The 18,312-nt window shown below is 37.4% G+C and overlaps 1 protein-coding gene across 1 annotated transcript in view; it reads right to left on the bottom strand.

Moving 5' to 3' along the window:
• Positions 1-18,312, bottom strand: part of zfpm2a (zinc finger protein, FOG family member 2a) — a 213,667-nt gene that overhangs the window by 69,152 nt on the left and 126,203 nt on the right. The window contains exon 5 of the mRNA XM_065298721.2: positions 1,732-1,843. Within this exon, the coding sequence (XP_065154793.1) occupies positions 1,732-1,843 (112 nt within the window). The remainder of the gene's footprint in view (positions 1-1,731; positions 1,844-18,312) is intronic.

Genomic DNA, 18,312 nt, shown 5'->3' with positions numbered 1-18,312 from the left:
GTGACACTTTGGGGACGCCTCCAGGGGTAAGTGCGTCTGAATGTGTTTATCAAATTCAACCAATAGTGAGGCTTAATGACAAAGACAGGGTGACGCGTGAGACAGGAAGTATATCGCTATCTGAAATATTGCCAAAGACGGCGTTACAGGGACGCAGGAAGTATGGCAAGGGAGACGCAGCGTCTCGTTCCCTTTTCAAGGAACAACAGTTACATACGTAACCCGAGACGTTTTCATGTGTCAAACACAACTATGCAAAAAAGCATTTTGGTATGAATCAACTTTCGCATACAGAAGATATAAGCATTTAAAGCGAACAGTTTAGCATGTGTGCTTAAAAAGTCAAGAATTTTATGATATTATCCTACACTACACAGGGAACAATATGGATTTTTTTTTTCAGAAATCTTCTTGCATAAATAGATTCAAGCACTTTCAATGACATGTATCCATGTATGTATATTTTCAAAAACTTCCCAGGGCCTTGAAATTTTCGCCAACTTTCAAGGATTTCAAGGACCCGTGGGAACCCTGCCAACAGAAACGCACTAACAAGAGGTGGTTTTTCAGGCAATTCGAAAAAAATAAATATATCACATAACTGCAAGGGAAACGTGCATGCTTGATGTGCATAAAAGTCATGTGATCATTCTTTAATGATGCAAAATTGCATACTATAACCTCCCAGAAACACCTCATAAGTGGATGCTCCCAAGTCTAGTGTGCTTTCCTTGCCATTAATGCTTGGATAACACGCCTGCATCTCCATCGGTTAAAAATAATGGCTAGTGTGATGGCTGCGATACATGTAACCTTAACAACATCCATCGTGGAGAGGATATAATTACCTTTTTTTTGCATAACAGTGTAATTTTTAAATCAACATTTAGAAAATATTTCACAAGTCATGCACAAATCTGTCATGGGTAACCAGACTATTGTTAGTAAGCTACATAAAGCCTGCATCACACAGTATACCAAAAGTATCCATTTCCTAAAAACAGTTGAGTACAGTCGAATATCAGTGACCTTGTAATGTAAGCGTTTCTCTCGCTAATAAATACGAAAAAAAAGAGAAGAAATTATAGAGATTTAACAAAACACTCCTGAAATCCTGTTATTAGCCTTTATGTTTCCAATTTTCAGTCTCCTGGCAAAAAAGATTAGGCGATTTTAAAAGAACTGCATAATCTTCTTGAAAAGCTTATCAAAACTTTAATGATTCGCTGATAAAGTCCACAAATGAAAGCGCTGGAAAAGAGGATCAGACCTCAGTACTGTGTAGTGATTAGGAGATGAGAGCGGGGAATGAAAAATCCCACGTCTCTCAACACAGAGGAGAATCATGGGTAATCATCCACAAAACATTCAGCTGAACGACAGCTTTGTATTTTCTTATTTATAGACATGTTTCTGGCCATCAAAGCATGCATTTTTTTTTTTAAATGCGACAAAAATGTGACACACGTGTCTTCGGGGGCCGTGTGCTGTTTACACGCACTTGCAAACGTGAAAACAGCAAATGTCAGCGAATGACATTTGTCAAAGCAAAACCAGATTGACCTTTGACCACAGACTGCTAATAGATGTACAAGACAAAGCAACGCTTAACATGAGCCATTCAGACGCACCTGTAAGAAAGAAATACACTTAAAGAGCCGCAGATAGCAGGAGTGTGTAGTGATCCCGTGTTTGTTTGTGTGTATATAGGGTAGATAAAGGTTCTCTTACCTTTGCTGTACACCACACAGTTGTTCCTGTTGTCGTCGGAAGCCTGCCAAGTCATATCCAACAGCCACCGGGGGCCGGCGTTCAACACCAGAGGGGCCGACACTTTCGTCTTCTGCAGAGGTTAAGATGACAGACAAACACTGATCATTTTCCTTTTAATTTTTTTGTTATCGAACCCTATTGATCTAAATTATGTACTTGAAGTGATCTTTGACTTTATTGGTTTTTCTATGGCTTTCTTTATTGGTATGTGGACACTAATAGCAAGTTGTTTTTTATAGTTCAATAGTGTGATTTCTTCCAGCCCTCAACCGGCCCCATCTCCCTTTCATTTAACTCCCAATTTTTTTCCCCCCGATGATCCAGTTTCTGATCTCTCCGATTACAGCCTGATCTCAGGTGCCTGGGAATTGCGAGAAGAATGCGGATGGCTTTCGGCGAGGAGAAGGCGAGCGTTCAGCGCTGAACTTTGGCCACATTGTGCCTCCCTATCGCCGTCATCTCACCATTTCCTACGACGGTCTGGGAAGAATTTAAAGAATCAGTATCCATTTCAAAGGCCGATTGAGGTTGAGGTTCAGAAATTATTCTGAATGCGCAGCTTAATTTTTCTTTTCGGGCCCGGGTCAAAACGTTGCGCATTACGTTCTATCTGTAAGGTGAAAGTGGTAAGATAAAGAGAGACGAAACTAAAACGCGCTCGCGCTCTTTTGTAGAGAAAGTATACCTGTATACCAGTTTTATTCTATTTCATTTTCAAATGGCTTTTATAAAGGCCAATGAAAGAGCGTATTCGGGAGATTTGGTGGAGATCTTGGACAGCTGTTACAGTCGCCCATTACTGGCAGTTAAAATGTCTGTCTTTCTAGGCCATTAGACGTGAAGCCGCAGGCACACCTTCATTAAAGTGCAGCAGAAATAGTTTAGCTAAGTGAAAATGGGCTCCAGTCACTCTTAAGAGAGCTCACGTGACTTCATTTTCTCTCTCTCTGGATCTCCTGTGCACGCTGCATGTGCTGAGCTGTTATGATTTGTCTCTACAGCTGTAAGTAAACTATGGACAAACACACGTTGCTCTTTCAAAGCTCTCATTCACATTCAATGTTCTCAGTTTATCCAAAAATATCAACATTATCTTAACAAAAGTCTTTCAGAAGGAATGATTCATGATAATGAGACAATGGTTGACATATACTGTTAATAAAAGTAACACTCTTAAATATAAGGGTGCTTTTAAAGGTTCTTCACAGTGATGTGAAGAACCATTTTGGTTCCTCAAAGAACCATTAAGTCAAAGGTAGGCTACTTAAAATAATTTCTTTCTTACCTTTTTATAATTTAAAGGGGACATTTCACAAGATTTTTTTAAAATGTCAAATAAATCTTTGGTGTCTTCAGAGTACGTATGGAAGTTTTAGCTAAAAAAAAAAACATATAGATAATTCATTATAGCATGTTAAAAATGCCACTTTGTAGATGTGAGTAAAAATTTGCCGTTTTGGGTGTTTCCTTTAAAATGCAAAATTCCGCTGATATCTGCATTAAATGGCAGTGCCGTGGATGGATAGTGCAAATTAAGGGGCAGTATTATCCCCTTCTGACATCACAAGAGGAGACAAATTTTAATGACCTATTTTTTCACATGCTTGCAGAGAATGGTTTACCAAAACTAAGTTACTGGGTTGATCGTTCACATTTTTCAGGTTGATAGAAGCACTGCAAAAAATGATTTTCAAGAAAAAAAAATCTTAGTATTTTTGTCTTGTTTTCAGAAAAAATATCTAAAAATTCTTAAAATAAGAATAAATTAAGATGCTTTTCAAAACGACCAAAAAAAATAAGTCTAGTTTTTAGACCAAAAATATCAAATTTAAGTGATTTTGTGCATAAAACAAGCAAAAAAAATCTGCCAATGGGGTAAGCTAATTTTTCTTGAAATTTTCTTCAATTTAGTGTTTAAGAAAAATTTTCAGGATTTTTTGCTTACCCCATTGGCAGATTTTTTGCTTGTTTTATGCACAAAATCACTTTTTGGTCTAAAAACTAGACATATTTTCTTGGGTCGTTTTGCTCATCAAGAATTTTTTTTTAGATATTTTTACTGCAAACAAGACAAAAATACTAAGAATTTTTTTTTCTTGAAAATCATTTTTTGCAGTGTGGGGACCCAATTATAGCACTTAATCATGGAACAAGTTAGATTTTCATGACATGTCCCCTTTAAAGGACTTTTTATGAAAAACAAAAAGGTGCTTCAGATGTTCAAGGTTCTTTATGGCACCATTCTGCCGAAGTGGTTCGTCTATTGGCGCTTTTTCGAGACATGGCAAGCTAGCATAAAGGTAAAGCTAATCTTTTACATTATAGCGATGAGGCTGGTAGTGACGATTCTCTAAGACCAATCAGTGATCTACATTGTTTTCGCGTCACGTTTTGGTATCGATTTGCTTGGATCCCCAACCGAGGTGGTGGTACAGGTACTAAAAAAAAGTATCGGGTACTACGTACTGCACCCAGTGGAAAAGCCCCCAAAAGTAAGCTGATCCGACCCGACCCATACCGTGGGGTACTATGCAATGGAAAAGTGCCATATGACATCGTGACACACTTTTTTTTAAGATTGTAAATATTGTTACAGTACTGTGCAAAAGTATAAGGCCACCATCACTGTTATAGATTTGTTGTTTTTGCAATGGTATAATGACCATACATAATTATTTCTCAGTCTCTTTATTAGAATACAATAAGAAAATACAGCAAATTTGTACGGGACACTAATAAACATAATACAATTATAAGTAATTAGTGTGAAAACTGCATTTAAACCTAAATTAAAACTAATTTCACAAACCAAATCTAATGACTTTAGGATTTCAGTCCCTCAAAAGAGTTCAAGATGTGTTTATTGCCAAGAGAGGTCACACGAAATGTCAAATCAACATATATTTTTATTTAACTTGAACGTAACAAATTAAATTATTTTTTTTTTACATTATTATAAGTTATATCAACTTATCACAAGTCAAAATTTAAAATAGTAAGTTTTAACTTCATTCTGCATTTTTTTTTAGTGTGAAGAAGCCTTTATTTTACATTTTGTGTACTTAATTTCCTGTATTTTCTGTTTGGATCTTATAAAGAGAGTGAAAATAAATATAGACGGCCATTAACACTTTGCTAAAATAACAAAGCTGCTGGTGGCCTAAGACTTTTGCACAATTCTGTATATTAAGTGCAATGACCTACAAATTTAATATGAAAAGCATACATGAGATTATTTGGTTTGAGAAATGTTTCTGATTGGATACTTTGTTGCCTTTTAAATCCAAGCATGATGTAAGCAAATGTGTGATAACCAAGATCTTCTCTAAATAGAAATGTGTAAAACAGGAGACAGAATTTAATTTAAAAAGTCTTAATTTACTTTCCATTTATCTCACTGTTGTCTAAGAAAAACAATTGAGACATCAAAGAGATCTCATCTGGGATTTCTTAAGGCTTGATTCTATTAAACTACATGTGAAATCATGTTCTCAGACCTGTTACTATATTAAAGGGCCCGCACACAAAAGACTGCTGTGGCACGAAATCTCAAGCACAAATTTTCCTGCCCCTCCCAATCCAGATTTCCATGTGTCCGTTTTTCCCCACACTGGCAGCCAGACAGAGAATCCTTGGTCATTTAAGACGGCTCCCGTTTCACATCTCAAATTAGCCATACAATAACGGTCTTATATCCAGACTGACCTGAGAATTTTACAGCTCTGTCAAAGAGCACCGGAGACAGTCTGATTGTTGCCAAGACAACTATCTAAAATGAGAATCGGATTAACCCTTTCTCTGATCCTCAGCGTCTGGAGTCATCTCTTATTCAGAAGCAAAGGTCTGCTCTCTCCCTCTCTTTGGGAAAACAGCATTGAGGCCCAAAAGCTCCACAGCAAAAGCAACTAATAATGTTCATAAACTGAGGTAACGTTTGGTACCTTTACAGATATACAAAACATAATACAATGTTGTACATTTCTGGGAACATTACTGTACCTTAAGGACCTATTTTTTTTACCTTTAAAGGTACAGTTAACTGTTTTAACATTAAACTGTTCCTTAAAGGTACACAAAAGGTCCTTAGGGTACACAAAAAGGTTCAACATTTCAATTTGTTAAAGGGGACATATCATGAAAATCTGACTTTTTTCATGTTTAAGTACTTTAATTGGGTCCTCAGTGCTAGAAAATCAACCTAGAAAATGTAAAAAAGATCAACCCAGTAACTTAGTTTTGGTAAACCTTTTACTGCAAGCATGTAAATATATATGTTATTGAAATTTGGCTCCCCTTGTGATGTCAGAAGGAGATAATAGGAGAAATGTGCCGTTTTGGGTTTGTCCTTTAAAATGCAAATGAGCTGAACTTTGCACTAAATGTCAGTCCCGTGGTTGGATAGTGCAGATTAAGGGGCGGTATTATCCCTTTCTGACATCACAAGGGGAGCCAAATTTCAATAACCTATTTTTTCAAATGCTTGCAGAGAATGGTTTACCAAAACTAAGTTACCGGGTTGATCTTTTCACATTTTCTAGGTTGACAGAAGCACTGAGGACCCAGTTATAGCACTTAAACATGGAAAAAGTTAGATTTTCATGATATTTCCCATTTAAAATTGTGGAAAAAACATGTAAAACATACAATAAATCAACAGATAATGCTTTATTTATAATCCCTAGGCAAATCTACTGTATAAGTGAACAGAAATTGTATTTAGTTTCCAGACAGACAATGATACAGTGCTTGATTTAAGACCTTAACTCGAGGTTCCCTGTGTTAGTAACAGATCTCTGGTCTTACTGCAATGGTTTGCTATCTCTCTCTCTCTCTCTCTCTCTCTCTCTCTCTGTCTCTGTGTAAGAGATACAGTGACCAAAACAGTGTAGTCAGCGAGCGAGTGATTACAAACTGATGTTCCAAATTCGCTATAAAATGAAAATCAATATTTCCACACGTTGCTGCAACATAAAAGATAACCTTCATTGATTTTTCGCGACTTAGGTCTGTGTGATAAAATCTAATATAAATTTTCAGCCGGCCGAATTTGGATCAGAGCAGGGAAGCGGAGGCTGCCGATAAGTTCCTCTCTAACATTCCTCAGCATTGGATTTTCCCCCTTCCCGTTCCGTTACTTTCCCTTTTTCTCCCGCCCCCACCTCGCTTTCCGAGCCACGGCCGTACTATTTATAATTGGCCCGGTGCGAGCGAAAGCTTCTATCGGGAATCAGCTCTAATTTTTATTACGGTGCAGCTAAAGCCTGTTCCAGATAATTTGGAAATTTCAGGGGGAATTGTGATGGAGCTGATGGCAGTGGTGCAAAGGCCTGCAGAATAGAGCTAACCTGTAATAGCCTGTGTGGCGGCGGCTGATTAAATGTTGCCGTAGATGAAAGACTCGCCATCGCCGCAATAAATTAACCAATCACACAAATCCCAAGTCGCCGCTAATCCGGCCTTGATACCCTGATCCTCTGATCAGCTCTAGGAGGTGAAGGGAAGAAAGTGGCGTGTGACACTGTGAGAAAACCTGACTCCAGGCCTGGGTGTAAACAACGGGCTAATGATAGCACTGCTGACCGCTGCCGCGCTCAAACACGACCCACTGCCTGCGGGGACGCCGGAAATTCGTCCCTGAGAGATGTTGAAAAAGTGACCATGATTTTTTCCTATATTAGTGAGCAGGAACTCATCATACGTAACATGTCATACATTTTATTATTATATCAAATTGTGAAAAGTAAAAAAAATTGCTGTAATTTTGCAGCTGGTTGCCAGTAACTTACTGTAGAAGATAAAGTCTGAAAATGTTTCATGTTTATTTAACTTAGAAACAAAATATTGCCAGTAAATAACATAAATGTAAAATCTACAGTAAGTTACTGGCAGCTAGTTGCCAGTAATACCCAGGTATACTGTAATTTCTACAGATTTTTTTTAAAGTGTAGCACAACAAGGAAGCTCTTGCATATTATGCGTTTAAAACCAAAAATGCTACATGTGCTCAAATTTGTCATCAACACAGCTATACTGTAAAAAAAACGTTTTATCTGAAAATAAACATGTATATATCAATATTTTATCTGAAAATATATCAACGTTTTATCTGAAAATATGTATATATCAATATTTATAAAAAAATTATTATATATATTATATATATAACTATATATAACTATATATAACTATGTTATATATATATAACTATATTTAAATATAAATATATATATATTTATTTTTAAATATAGTTATATATAGTTATATTTAGATTAAATATGTGATATACTGCATATAAAAAAGTTATCTGTATTTTATATAATTTTCTAAATGCATTTTTTTGTATTTGATTTAAAAAATAAGATATGACTTAATTTAAATGTCTTTCTGCTTGCTGATAGCAAAATTACTATTTACAAAAGCCCTCCTGATGTCCAGACACAACACATAGCCCTACTGCATTCATATTTATAGTATATATATGAATGCACACTTGTCAGGATGACAAGTGAACGGTTTGGAGACCGAGTTGCAGGCTGAAGGTGAGGATAACAGGGCCGGACCTGCTCTAAGACTCTGTTTACAACACAACGCACCTTCGATACGGCGACTTCAATTAGTTGTTCACCACGATGAAACAAATTGCATGTGGTCAACTGGAAATTTCATTAAGGGAGATTTTCCTGCAGCCTTCCCTATCTCAGTGCATTAATATTTCCCCGGGCGTGCCGGACGGGTGACTTGCGAGGGGCATTTTTTCTTCCACGCCATAAACGTCCAAATCCCCTTCACATGCATCCCCATGCAATTAAGTACGGTCTAAAAATAAACCCTGATGTTTTTGCTTTTCATGTGCCGTTTGATAAACTAAATAAAGCCCCGTGTTTTTGAAAATCACTATCTAGCCCAGAAAATATATTCCCATGTCTGTCATGCGTTCCAGCCTCCTCTTTTAAATGGCAGTGGTTTCATCGCCCCGAAATGAAAAGATACCTCCCTCCTCGCTGCCGCTCTCCTTTTTGCTGTGTTTTTTCCAAGCGAGCATCTGCTATTGGGAAGCTAAATAACGGAAATATGCAAAAAGAGAAATTGCACGCTAATTCCCTTTGGAGATAGATCTTGGCGCCTGCCCTGTCATAAATCAGAGAATTTCGATATGAAATGAGGCAAGCTGCTCTAATCATTTCTGCATTTCAAATTGGATCACTGGCTCAATCGCTTGGCTTTTAAACTGCTTGCCTAAGAGCAAATGTGAGGTGGGAGATAATGGGGAGAAATCTCAGCCCGCGTGCCGTAGTTAGTTTACTGCTTGAGTGCAAAAGAATGCATTCAGACGCCCGCCCCCCCTCCTCTACTCTCCGCTGCGTTTTCTTTTCAACTTTGTTAAATTGACTTTTTCGTTTGAAATCGATTAAATTGAGAATCGCTGTGCTCCTCTACCAATCTTTTAAGGAACACCCATTGAGGTTCGCTCAGGCCTATCGTTTAGCAGTGTTCACCGTTGCTATAGGAACCGTGCATATTTATTCAAAATCGCCCCGGCTAAAAACATAGTTCGGCTTTGTCCTGATTTAATCGCAATCTCTTTTGAAGCAGCAAAGATGTCCTATTCACTCTCTAAATGAACACAAATTGAGATCAACATGGATTTTAATCGAGATTACTCCAAACTGTCTTGTTACAGCATCCAGCGAATAAACAAGAAACACGGTGCCTTTAATATCATTGTGCACATGCGGCTGTCATTTCTTATTTTTTGGACCCGTCACATTAAACAGACGTTTCCTGTTCTTGACTTCTCGTCTGATTGGTTATCCGTCTTCATTTCAGCCCTGAAATGCTGATGAATTAAAAGAGCAGAGGTAGATGCCAGCCAGCACCTCATATCTGACATATATTTTCATCTTTATATGTAAGTGTCAGACACAGAAGGAGGTTTCAGCGCTAATGCTGTCTGGTTTAATGAGCACTTAGCCTCCAGGACAGAAGCTCCGTCTGTCTGTTTCTCCTCTAGGGTCAAATCATAGTCAGAAAGCTTGTGGAGGTTTCATTAGCACATCGACTCAGTGATTTAAAATGCTACAATAAAAGACATGGATTTAAAGAAATGGTTTTCACACACCTGAAAATACTGACATTTATGTACCATCATCACTCTAAAAAAATGCTGGGTTATTTTCAACCCAGGCCAGGGTTCAGTCAGAAATGTACAAACCGTCTTTTAGTACAAATATAAAAAAAATCTTAAATCAAGATATATGTATATAAAGAAAATAAGTCAAGATATTTTTTGCATAAATTTATTTAAATTTATGTTTTTTTGACTTATTTACTTATTTAATTTAAGAATTGTTAGATATTTGGATAACACTTTACTTGGACTGTTCATAAGACTGACATGACATGGGCTATGAATATGAATGAAATTTTATGCACATTTATGAAAACTGTCATTAAGTGTCATTTGTTCAATAATGTCATTTTTAATGCAAAGCTGACATTATTTGAGATGTCTTTGTTATGAAAACTTGACACTAACCAATACATCATTACTTGTCATGACAATTTGACATTACCAAGACAACATAACTGACCACTTTTTACCAGTGATACAAATGTAAATTGTCAATAAAATGTTATTAGGTGTTAATACTCTGTCATATAGTTTTATAACAGCATCATGAATATTTTTCTTGACCTCAACTACAGTGATACAAATATAATTTGTCATTAAAATGTGTTAATACTCTGTCAAATAGTTAACAACGTCATGAATATTCTTAGTTCATTATGTTTTTTTAAAGTTTCCTCTAGGTGTATAAGAAATCAAATCAAGAAGGGAAAGAAACGTAAGCCATCAACATCTAATAATTTACGGGAGAGGCACTTGGGAGACGATCCCTTGTTCTCCTGACAACATCTAGCTTCTCTCGTGCTAACAAATTGACCCCAGGGGATCTTATGAAAAACGTTCCATAATTTTACTCAAAGTCAACGAGAATCACAGCTTATCGCTGTGAAAAATGTTAAGCGACGACATCAAGTATAACCGCAGCAATGACAGTGTTCCTAATATGACAAAGTAAGTGTTTTGATTAATGTCATTAATGTTTCTTTTTTTAATCAGTGTGTACAACTGTTCAACTAAATGAATATAAAATGGCAAAAATGAATGCACATTTATACATTGATTGAATAGATTTATAGCATTTTGAAAAAAAACTTGTCATGGATTTATTGCATTTTGTGGAAAAATTTTTTGTTTTTATAATAAATCTTTGAAAATCAAGTTATGGATTTGAATTTTTTATGTTTTTATAACCTAAAGATGCTATGTGAAAGTTTGTAACAGCAAATAGTGGTTTTCATCTTGTCACTTTCTTGGTATAGAAAACACGTTTTTACCGAAATTAGTCAAAATGGATTTATTGCGTTTTGGAACCAAACTCTTCATATATATGCATTTCAAACAATGTTATATTTGCATTAAAAATGACATAATTGAGCAAATGACATTTAATGACAGTTGTCATAAATATGCATAAAATCTCCTACGTGTCATGCCATGATTATGAACGCGTCATGTCAGTCGTACGAACACCCCTTCAAGTAAAGTGTTACCGATATGTGTATTAAAAACAAGACAAAAATACAAGAAAGTCATTTTTTTGCAGTGTAGACTAGGCCCGTACTTGACCCAACCATGAGACATTTTAAACTCCAACAATCTCACCAAGGCTTGGGTTGTCCCTTTTTGGCCCAACCATGGATTGGAAACAACCCACCATTTTTTTTTAAGTAAACACAAGGTGAGTAAATAACAAAATCATTTTACATTTTTTGGTGAACTATTCATTTAAAGTTCAGTCAAATATAAATCTTTTCTGGGTTAATTTAACTCAGCAGCTGGGCTTGTCCATTTTTGACTTAAGACTGTGTTAAACAATAACTCAGTTTACAACAATACTGAGCGTGCACAAATTACATCCAACCAAAACAACCTGAACAAATGCAACCAGACATAAAAGCAAAAAAAGGTAGAATGTCAGAAGTCAAATGCACTTTACCCATAACCCAAACAAGAGAAGAGAACATGGGAACTCTGAATTCATAATGTTTGCTTTGCATTGTAATAATGTCTAGAAGGCAGAGGAACATACACCGCTCTTGTGCTCGGATTCGGCTTGCGAAATGGCCTTCTCCATAGATCTGCCCATTTCAATTTAAATTTCCACTTTGAATCCAATTGCTGACTTCTTTGATCTTTGCATGCAACTTGCGGTGAACTCCTACAGCAAGAAGCAGCTATTGGAAGACATAACAAGGTGTTCACTGTACGCCCGGTACACCTGTACGGATATCTGCATGCCCGGGGGCTACAGAGGCAGGTGGCATCTGACGGCCAACTAAGTGCAATCTGGCAGGCAGAGGGATGAGTCAAATGTGCACAAGCGGTGGCAGTCATGCATTGCATAGATGCATTCATTGTTAGATGCGCATGGTCGGGTATAAATCAAGCATCAGAAACAACCAAAATGAAATAACAATGCTAAATATTATTTTACAGTACAACATTAAAGTGCAACATGATTTTTTTAACCCTTCGCTTCAGAGATGGAGTCTTTGTAAATGTATTCTAGAAACCACTGATACAGAATCAAACGTAAATAAATAAGAGTAAACTTATCAAAGTGAACTCTCTTATCACCTTCTCTGCACACCGACCGCTAAAGGAACGCTTTGCAGGGCTGCGTATGCTCTTTGTTACCCAATTAGTTTACTGACGACCCCATGGTTGAATTTTCCTGTTTTGACAGGCTTGCCTAATGTGCTAGACCACCGGGCCAGACGGCCAGACGCTGTCCAGACTTCTGCAGCCTCCATCAAACGTTTCTATCTCACAAAAGGCTTCTGTGATAACGCACCAGATGACCGCTGCAAAAATCTGCGATTTTCACACTGAATACTTTCATTTAGTGCTGCTCTACCATCTGGACTCATCTGATGAGCGTTTGTGTGACAAAAGAGGAAAGGAGAGGCCCTCGCCGATGGCCTCTTGCCTGAGAGGAAGTGAGCTTGACTGAGATTCGAGATAGATGGAGCCGGAGACCTCGGGTGCCAAAATCACAAATTTAAACAGAAGAATTTCGGGTAAATCATTCACTTGTACTACGTTTACCAATTTGGCTCAAAGCTCAAAACAAGACAATATATCACACGTTTATTTACTTGAAAGACAATTTCAGATTGCCAAGACTGGCTCAGCACACTTCAAAACACACGCATGTACGTGAAACTACAGCCAACGTCTCCCGAATTTCACCACCAATTAGCCGTCTCCACTTCACACGGTGCAATGTTGAATTCCAACAGGGGAATCAAGATCGCAAGTGAAAACTATTGTGGATTATCTCGGCTACTTTTCAAGGAAGTTGTTTCAACGTCCCACAAGTCGAATCTTGACAGTGACAGATGGTAAAGCAGCTGGCATCTCTCAAACTCTTCTCCCTTGCGCTAGTTTTCCCCCTCAAGTGTTTGCCGTGGATTCTGCCGTGCCGTTTTCCAACACCTTTGGCAAGACGTGGCGCAAACCAAGGGAGACGACGCTGTGGACAAACTTATGCTGTTTCTTGCTAATTCAGATCTGATTGAGGTTATGCAAAGTATCAAACTTCAAGGCGGGTGTAACTTTTTACTTCTTTCCAGGAAAAACATTGTAACTTCTGAACCGAAATCAGATTTGTTTAAAATGTTATTTCTGGTCGTTTTATTTGTTCAAACTGTTAAAGGTAGAAACTTTATCATCACATGATAAACTATACATGCAATTACAATCAATAACGAGTACAGTATGAACAGTTTAGGACTTGTCGTTAATGGGAACCAAACTGGAACCATTATACAAAACCAGTCTACTCTCCATAGCGTATTTACTTCTGTGTCATTTTGCAACTAACTCAACCGAAAAATCATGCATTTAACCCTAAGCCAACTTAATAATACAATAATAACAATAACAAACAATAACACTGACGTAAGGAAATTCATACTTGTTTTTTCAAGATTCTAGATTTGGTTTGAACATAATGTGGTTTGATGTCAACTGTACACAGGTTTTTATAAATTTTTTTGTATAAATATTGGGGGTTTTGACATTGCTAGTTTTAATTATTTGGAAGGGGTAAATTCCCCCCCTTCCCAGGGTGGCACAGTGGCTCAGCGAGTAGCACTGTTACCAGAAGGTCCCTGGTTTGAGCCTTTGCTGGGTCTTTCTGTGTGGAGTTGGCATGAAATACTAAATAGTTCAGGTGCAATAAACAGGAGTAGATTGCACTTTGTCCATATGTTCAGATGGGTGAAATTACCTCACATGTTCACCCTGATGCCTAATGTGTCTCTAGAGTCCAAATCCGTCTCCATTTAGTCCTAATGTTCCTGCGACCAGCGTTCTCATTAAGGGAACAGTCAGCATCCGTTCTTATCTACTTTCCTCCTTAAAAATATCGTCATGCACATACTTTAAAAAAGTAAAGAAACATTGTGTGCCATAGCACATTTAACCAGGGTCTTCCAACGTCTGCGTATCTTTAAAATCGGCACACACTTTAAAAAAGGCTGGGATGTTTGAAATAGAGGTCTTCACGGGTCTGACCCAAGGTTGGGTTTGGGTCTAAAAGTTTTACGGGTGCCTCGGACACGGGTTGGGTATGATATTAGGGGCATTCGGCCTCAAGACGTTTTCCAACCTCTCCTTCGTTTGTTAATGATACATTTTTTCATTGAGCCAGACCTGCCAATTTTGAATGCACATTTTAACGGTTACCTTGGTGTCATCGTAAGATAACAAATGAAAATAAATGAAGCAGTGGGCCAAATCAGTTGCGAGGCCATCAGGGTTTATTCTGTCTGACTGGCTTGTTGCAGACTGCACATGTGTCTGTGCCGTTTACATTTGGGTCCAGTCAGGTTAAAAAATTGCCACTGGGTCAGGTCGTACTCAGGTCTAATTTTCTCGGGTTTGTCTCGAGTCAGGTCTTTCGTTTAAAAAATTAATTATGCACGTCAGGTTTGGATAAAAAGTAATTTGGGTCATTTTGGGTCGGCTACATTTCTTTGGACCCGAGAAGAACTCTACTGTAGTTTCGAACCATGTTGGGTCAAAGGAAACCCTTGGTTTCAAGGTTAACCCCTTCAGACCATGCATCCACTGAAATTGACATTACATGTTTTCAGAAATAAAAATGCTGATCAAAATAAGGCACACCGATTAACTCTTTCCCTGCCATTGGTGAGTTAACTCGTCAATTAAAGGGGCCATGGCATGAAAATCAGACTTTTTCCATGTTTAAGTGCTATGATTGAAAAAGATTAACCCAGTAACTTAGTTTTGGTAAACCATTCTCTACAAGCACATGAAAAAATAGGTTGTTAAAATTTGGCTCTCATTATGATGTCATAAGGAGCTCTTATTATAATAATACCACCCCTTAATCTGCACTATCCAACCACAGCACTGTCATTTAGTTCAGAGAAAAGCACAATTGAGTTTAAATTGCAACAAACCACCATCATTGTGATCAATGTTTGAATTTCATCAGCTCATTTGCATTTTAAAGGACACACCCAACATGTAACATTTTTGCACACACCTACAAAGTGGCAATTTTAACATGCTATAATAAATTATTTATATGGTATTTTGAGCTAAAACTTCACATATGTGCTCTGGGGATAGCAAAGATTTATTTGACATCTTAAAAAAGCCTTGTGCCATGGCCCCTTTAAGAGAAAACGCTTCCCTGCCAAAGACAAGTATTTCCGGCTTTCCGCAATACAGCTATTATCCACCAGGTGTCTTCTGCAACATATAAAACCCAAAAGTATCACCCTAGGGCAAACAGCTGTATGTCCATGTAAGTTTTGAGGATCGCTTTGAATCTGATCTCTATCAAAAGTCCTTTACAAAAATGAAATTATCAAAATTTGGTGTTTTTGAAGAAACCTACCAATATTTGAGAGGCGATAAAAAGAGAACTACTGAAGGTAGGATGAAAGTTTGTTTTATTTTAAAGCAGAGGGTCTGTTCTTTCATTTGATATATTGTATGTTTATATATTTAAAAAAGAACAATTTCTGGAAGGCATTAAAATTGTGTGAAAATAATGCAAAATGCTGGCGCAGGCCGGCAACCTTTAAAGTTCTTGTTATTTTATTTATAGAACACATTTTACACAGTCACCAGACTGATTAAAGTGCTGAACAGGGTAAACAAGTAAAACAAAATAAAATAAAACACGAGTAAACCAAGATTATAATAAGAAATCACATATAAAACAACAATAGAAATAGGCTAAGTTCAGCTTTAAAAATAAAAATGTTGGCGGGGAAAGAGTTAAACACAGAAAAAGAAACAGGTCTGAAGGGGTAAAGCTGCTATCTGTAATTTGTGCCTCTCTCTTTTGCATCTTTCTTTAAAACATAAAATTGCAGGTTACTTTACATACTTATCTTAAAGCATACGGAAAAACAACAACATTTCCTGTGAAATCCCGAACCGAGAGCTCAACTTATAAATCATTATTATAACAGTTGTGAATCGTGGTTAGGTACACTTCTCAGAAATAAAGGAACAAAAGCTGTCACTGGGGCAGTACTCTTTATGAAGGTCCCAATATAATGCGCCCAAGAAAAACATACCGTGCTAAAATAACTAATATCCTTCCTAAAGACCTTGAGTTCAAATCTGGTTACCCCATCCAGTTTGTTGCAAACCAGCTAAAAGGAAAGAACCCTTGTCAAATGGCATCCTTGTAGACGTATCATTCACAAAGTTGACACCATGAATTGTGACGCAGTGTTTAATGGTATCTTCGCCCTGATTGTGCTAAACTATGTAGCCATCACTTCAGTCACAATGTGGCGGCTGCTTATCGCTCGGCTTCCGTATCTGTTTGCTGTTTGGGACATGCAGTGATGAAGAGGAAAGGGGAAATGTCAGGTTCACTTGTAGATCAAGTCGAGCATGTATTATCTCAGCTCTAGTCATCTGTAGCCACAGCAGCCGCTGGCGCTGCGAGGAAAGACACCCACCCCCCTTTTATTATCAGAGAGCTGAGATGATCCTTTAAAGAGAGAGAGGGGTGAAGAATAAATCCTAAATCACCCCTGCACCACAAGGTCCTGACCTCAGGTCACCCATTGCCTATTAGGAATGGTTATTCCTGCTGAGCATTACAATAAGGAGGTCGGATGAGAAAATAAGCACTTTTTGGTCTGTTTTAATGTTATTTAATTTTAACTTAACAATGCTTTTGAATTGCTTACAGAATGCATTTTAGTACCATATTATGCAAAAAAATTTATCTGAAAAGAACAACATAAACAAGCGGCTTTCATGGTCGACACGTAACTTCCGATAAACTCCGCTAAGAATAAATAACAACAAAGTACTTTAAACGTAGTTTATTTATAGAACAAGCAAAATAAACAACACGCAGATTACCTAGGAAACCAAAACATTTGTTATTTTCGAGAGGTATTTGTTCAAGAGTTCAGTTTAGCAACTAAGACCATTAAAAAAACTGAAACCGGAAGTAAAGTTCGGACCAGACGCGTATCGCGTCACCGCACGTGCGTCCGATGAAACCGTTTATAGGGTGTTGGTAGAGACCGTAATGCTAACTCGGGCTTGGCAAATAAGTTACAAGTACAGTAACATTAAAATTATAGTTCACCCAAAAATAAAAATTCTGTCTACATTTACTCACTGTTGTTTCAAGTTGTTTCAATTTTTTTTGAACACAGTTTTGCTGAACACACAGAAATACATTTTTCAGCAATGTTTGTAACCAAACCATTTTTAAGCACCATTGACTTCCATAGTATTTTTCTTTTTTACTTTGGAGGTCAATGGTGCTCCTGGTTCTTGCATCAATACAAATATTTTCTGAGATTTTTGGGTGAACTATCCTTTTAAGACAACATATAGGGGCAGTTTCCCAGACAGGGTTTAGCTTAGGAGAGGACTAGGCCTTAGTTTAAAGCAGTAATTCTTAAAGTGTGGTCCGCAGACCACTAGTGGTCCGCCAAACCCCCCCAGTGGTCCGCCAAAAGATGACCCAAACTAGGCAAGTGTTTATACAATCATCACTTATTTATGAAGATTTTTAATGCACTTGCGAAACTGTGATATCAGTTCTTGCCTTTCTGTTTAATAACGTAAAAATGGATCGGTTGGCTAAACCAAAGAGGAGTCAAAATAAAAGATCAAGCATCAACATTAGTTTTGAAATGTAATAGTTTTTGTTCATGTGTAAAATCCCTGTAATTTCAGTGATTTTGGACATTAAGGGGAAATTTTTTTTTAAGTATTTTATTTTTACCATACAGTAGTTACAACCATAGACTTCACATACCCACCACCTCAGCGGCTCTTTGGAATGGCATTAAGTGGGGCCTAGGCTGTTATAGTATGTTTAATTGCATTTTTTTTTCACACGTTTGTTGTTCATATTAAGCTGCAACTCATTTCACATTTACTTT

This window comes from Paramisgurnus dabryanus, chromosome 13, assembly GCF_030506205.2.
Source record: "Paramisgurnus dabryanus chromosome 13, PD_genome_1.1, whole genome shotgun sequence".
NCBI lineage: Eukaryota > Metazoa > Chordata > Actinopteri > Cypriniformes > Cobitidae > Paramisgurnus > Paramisgurnus dabryanus.
The sequence above is the reverse complement of the archived record's forward strand: the minus strand, read 5'-3'. Positions and strand labels throughout refer to the sequence as shown.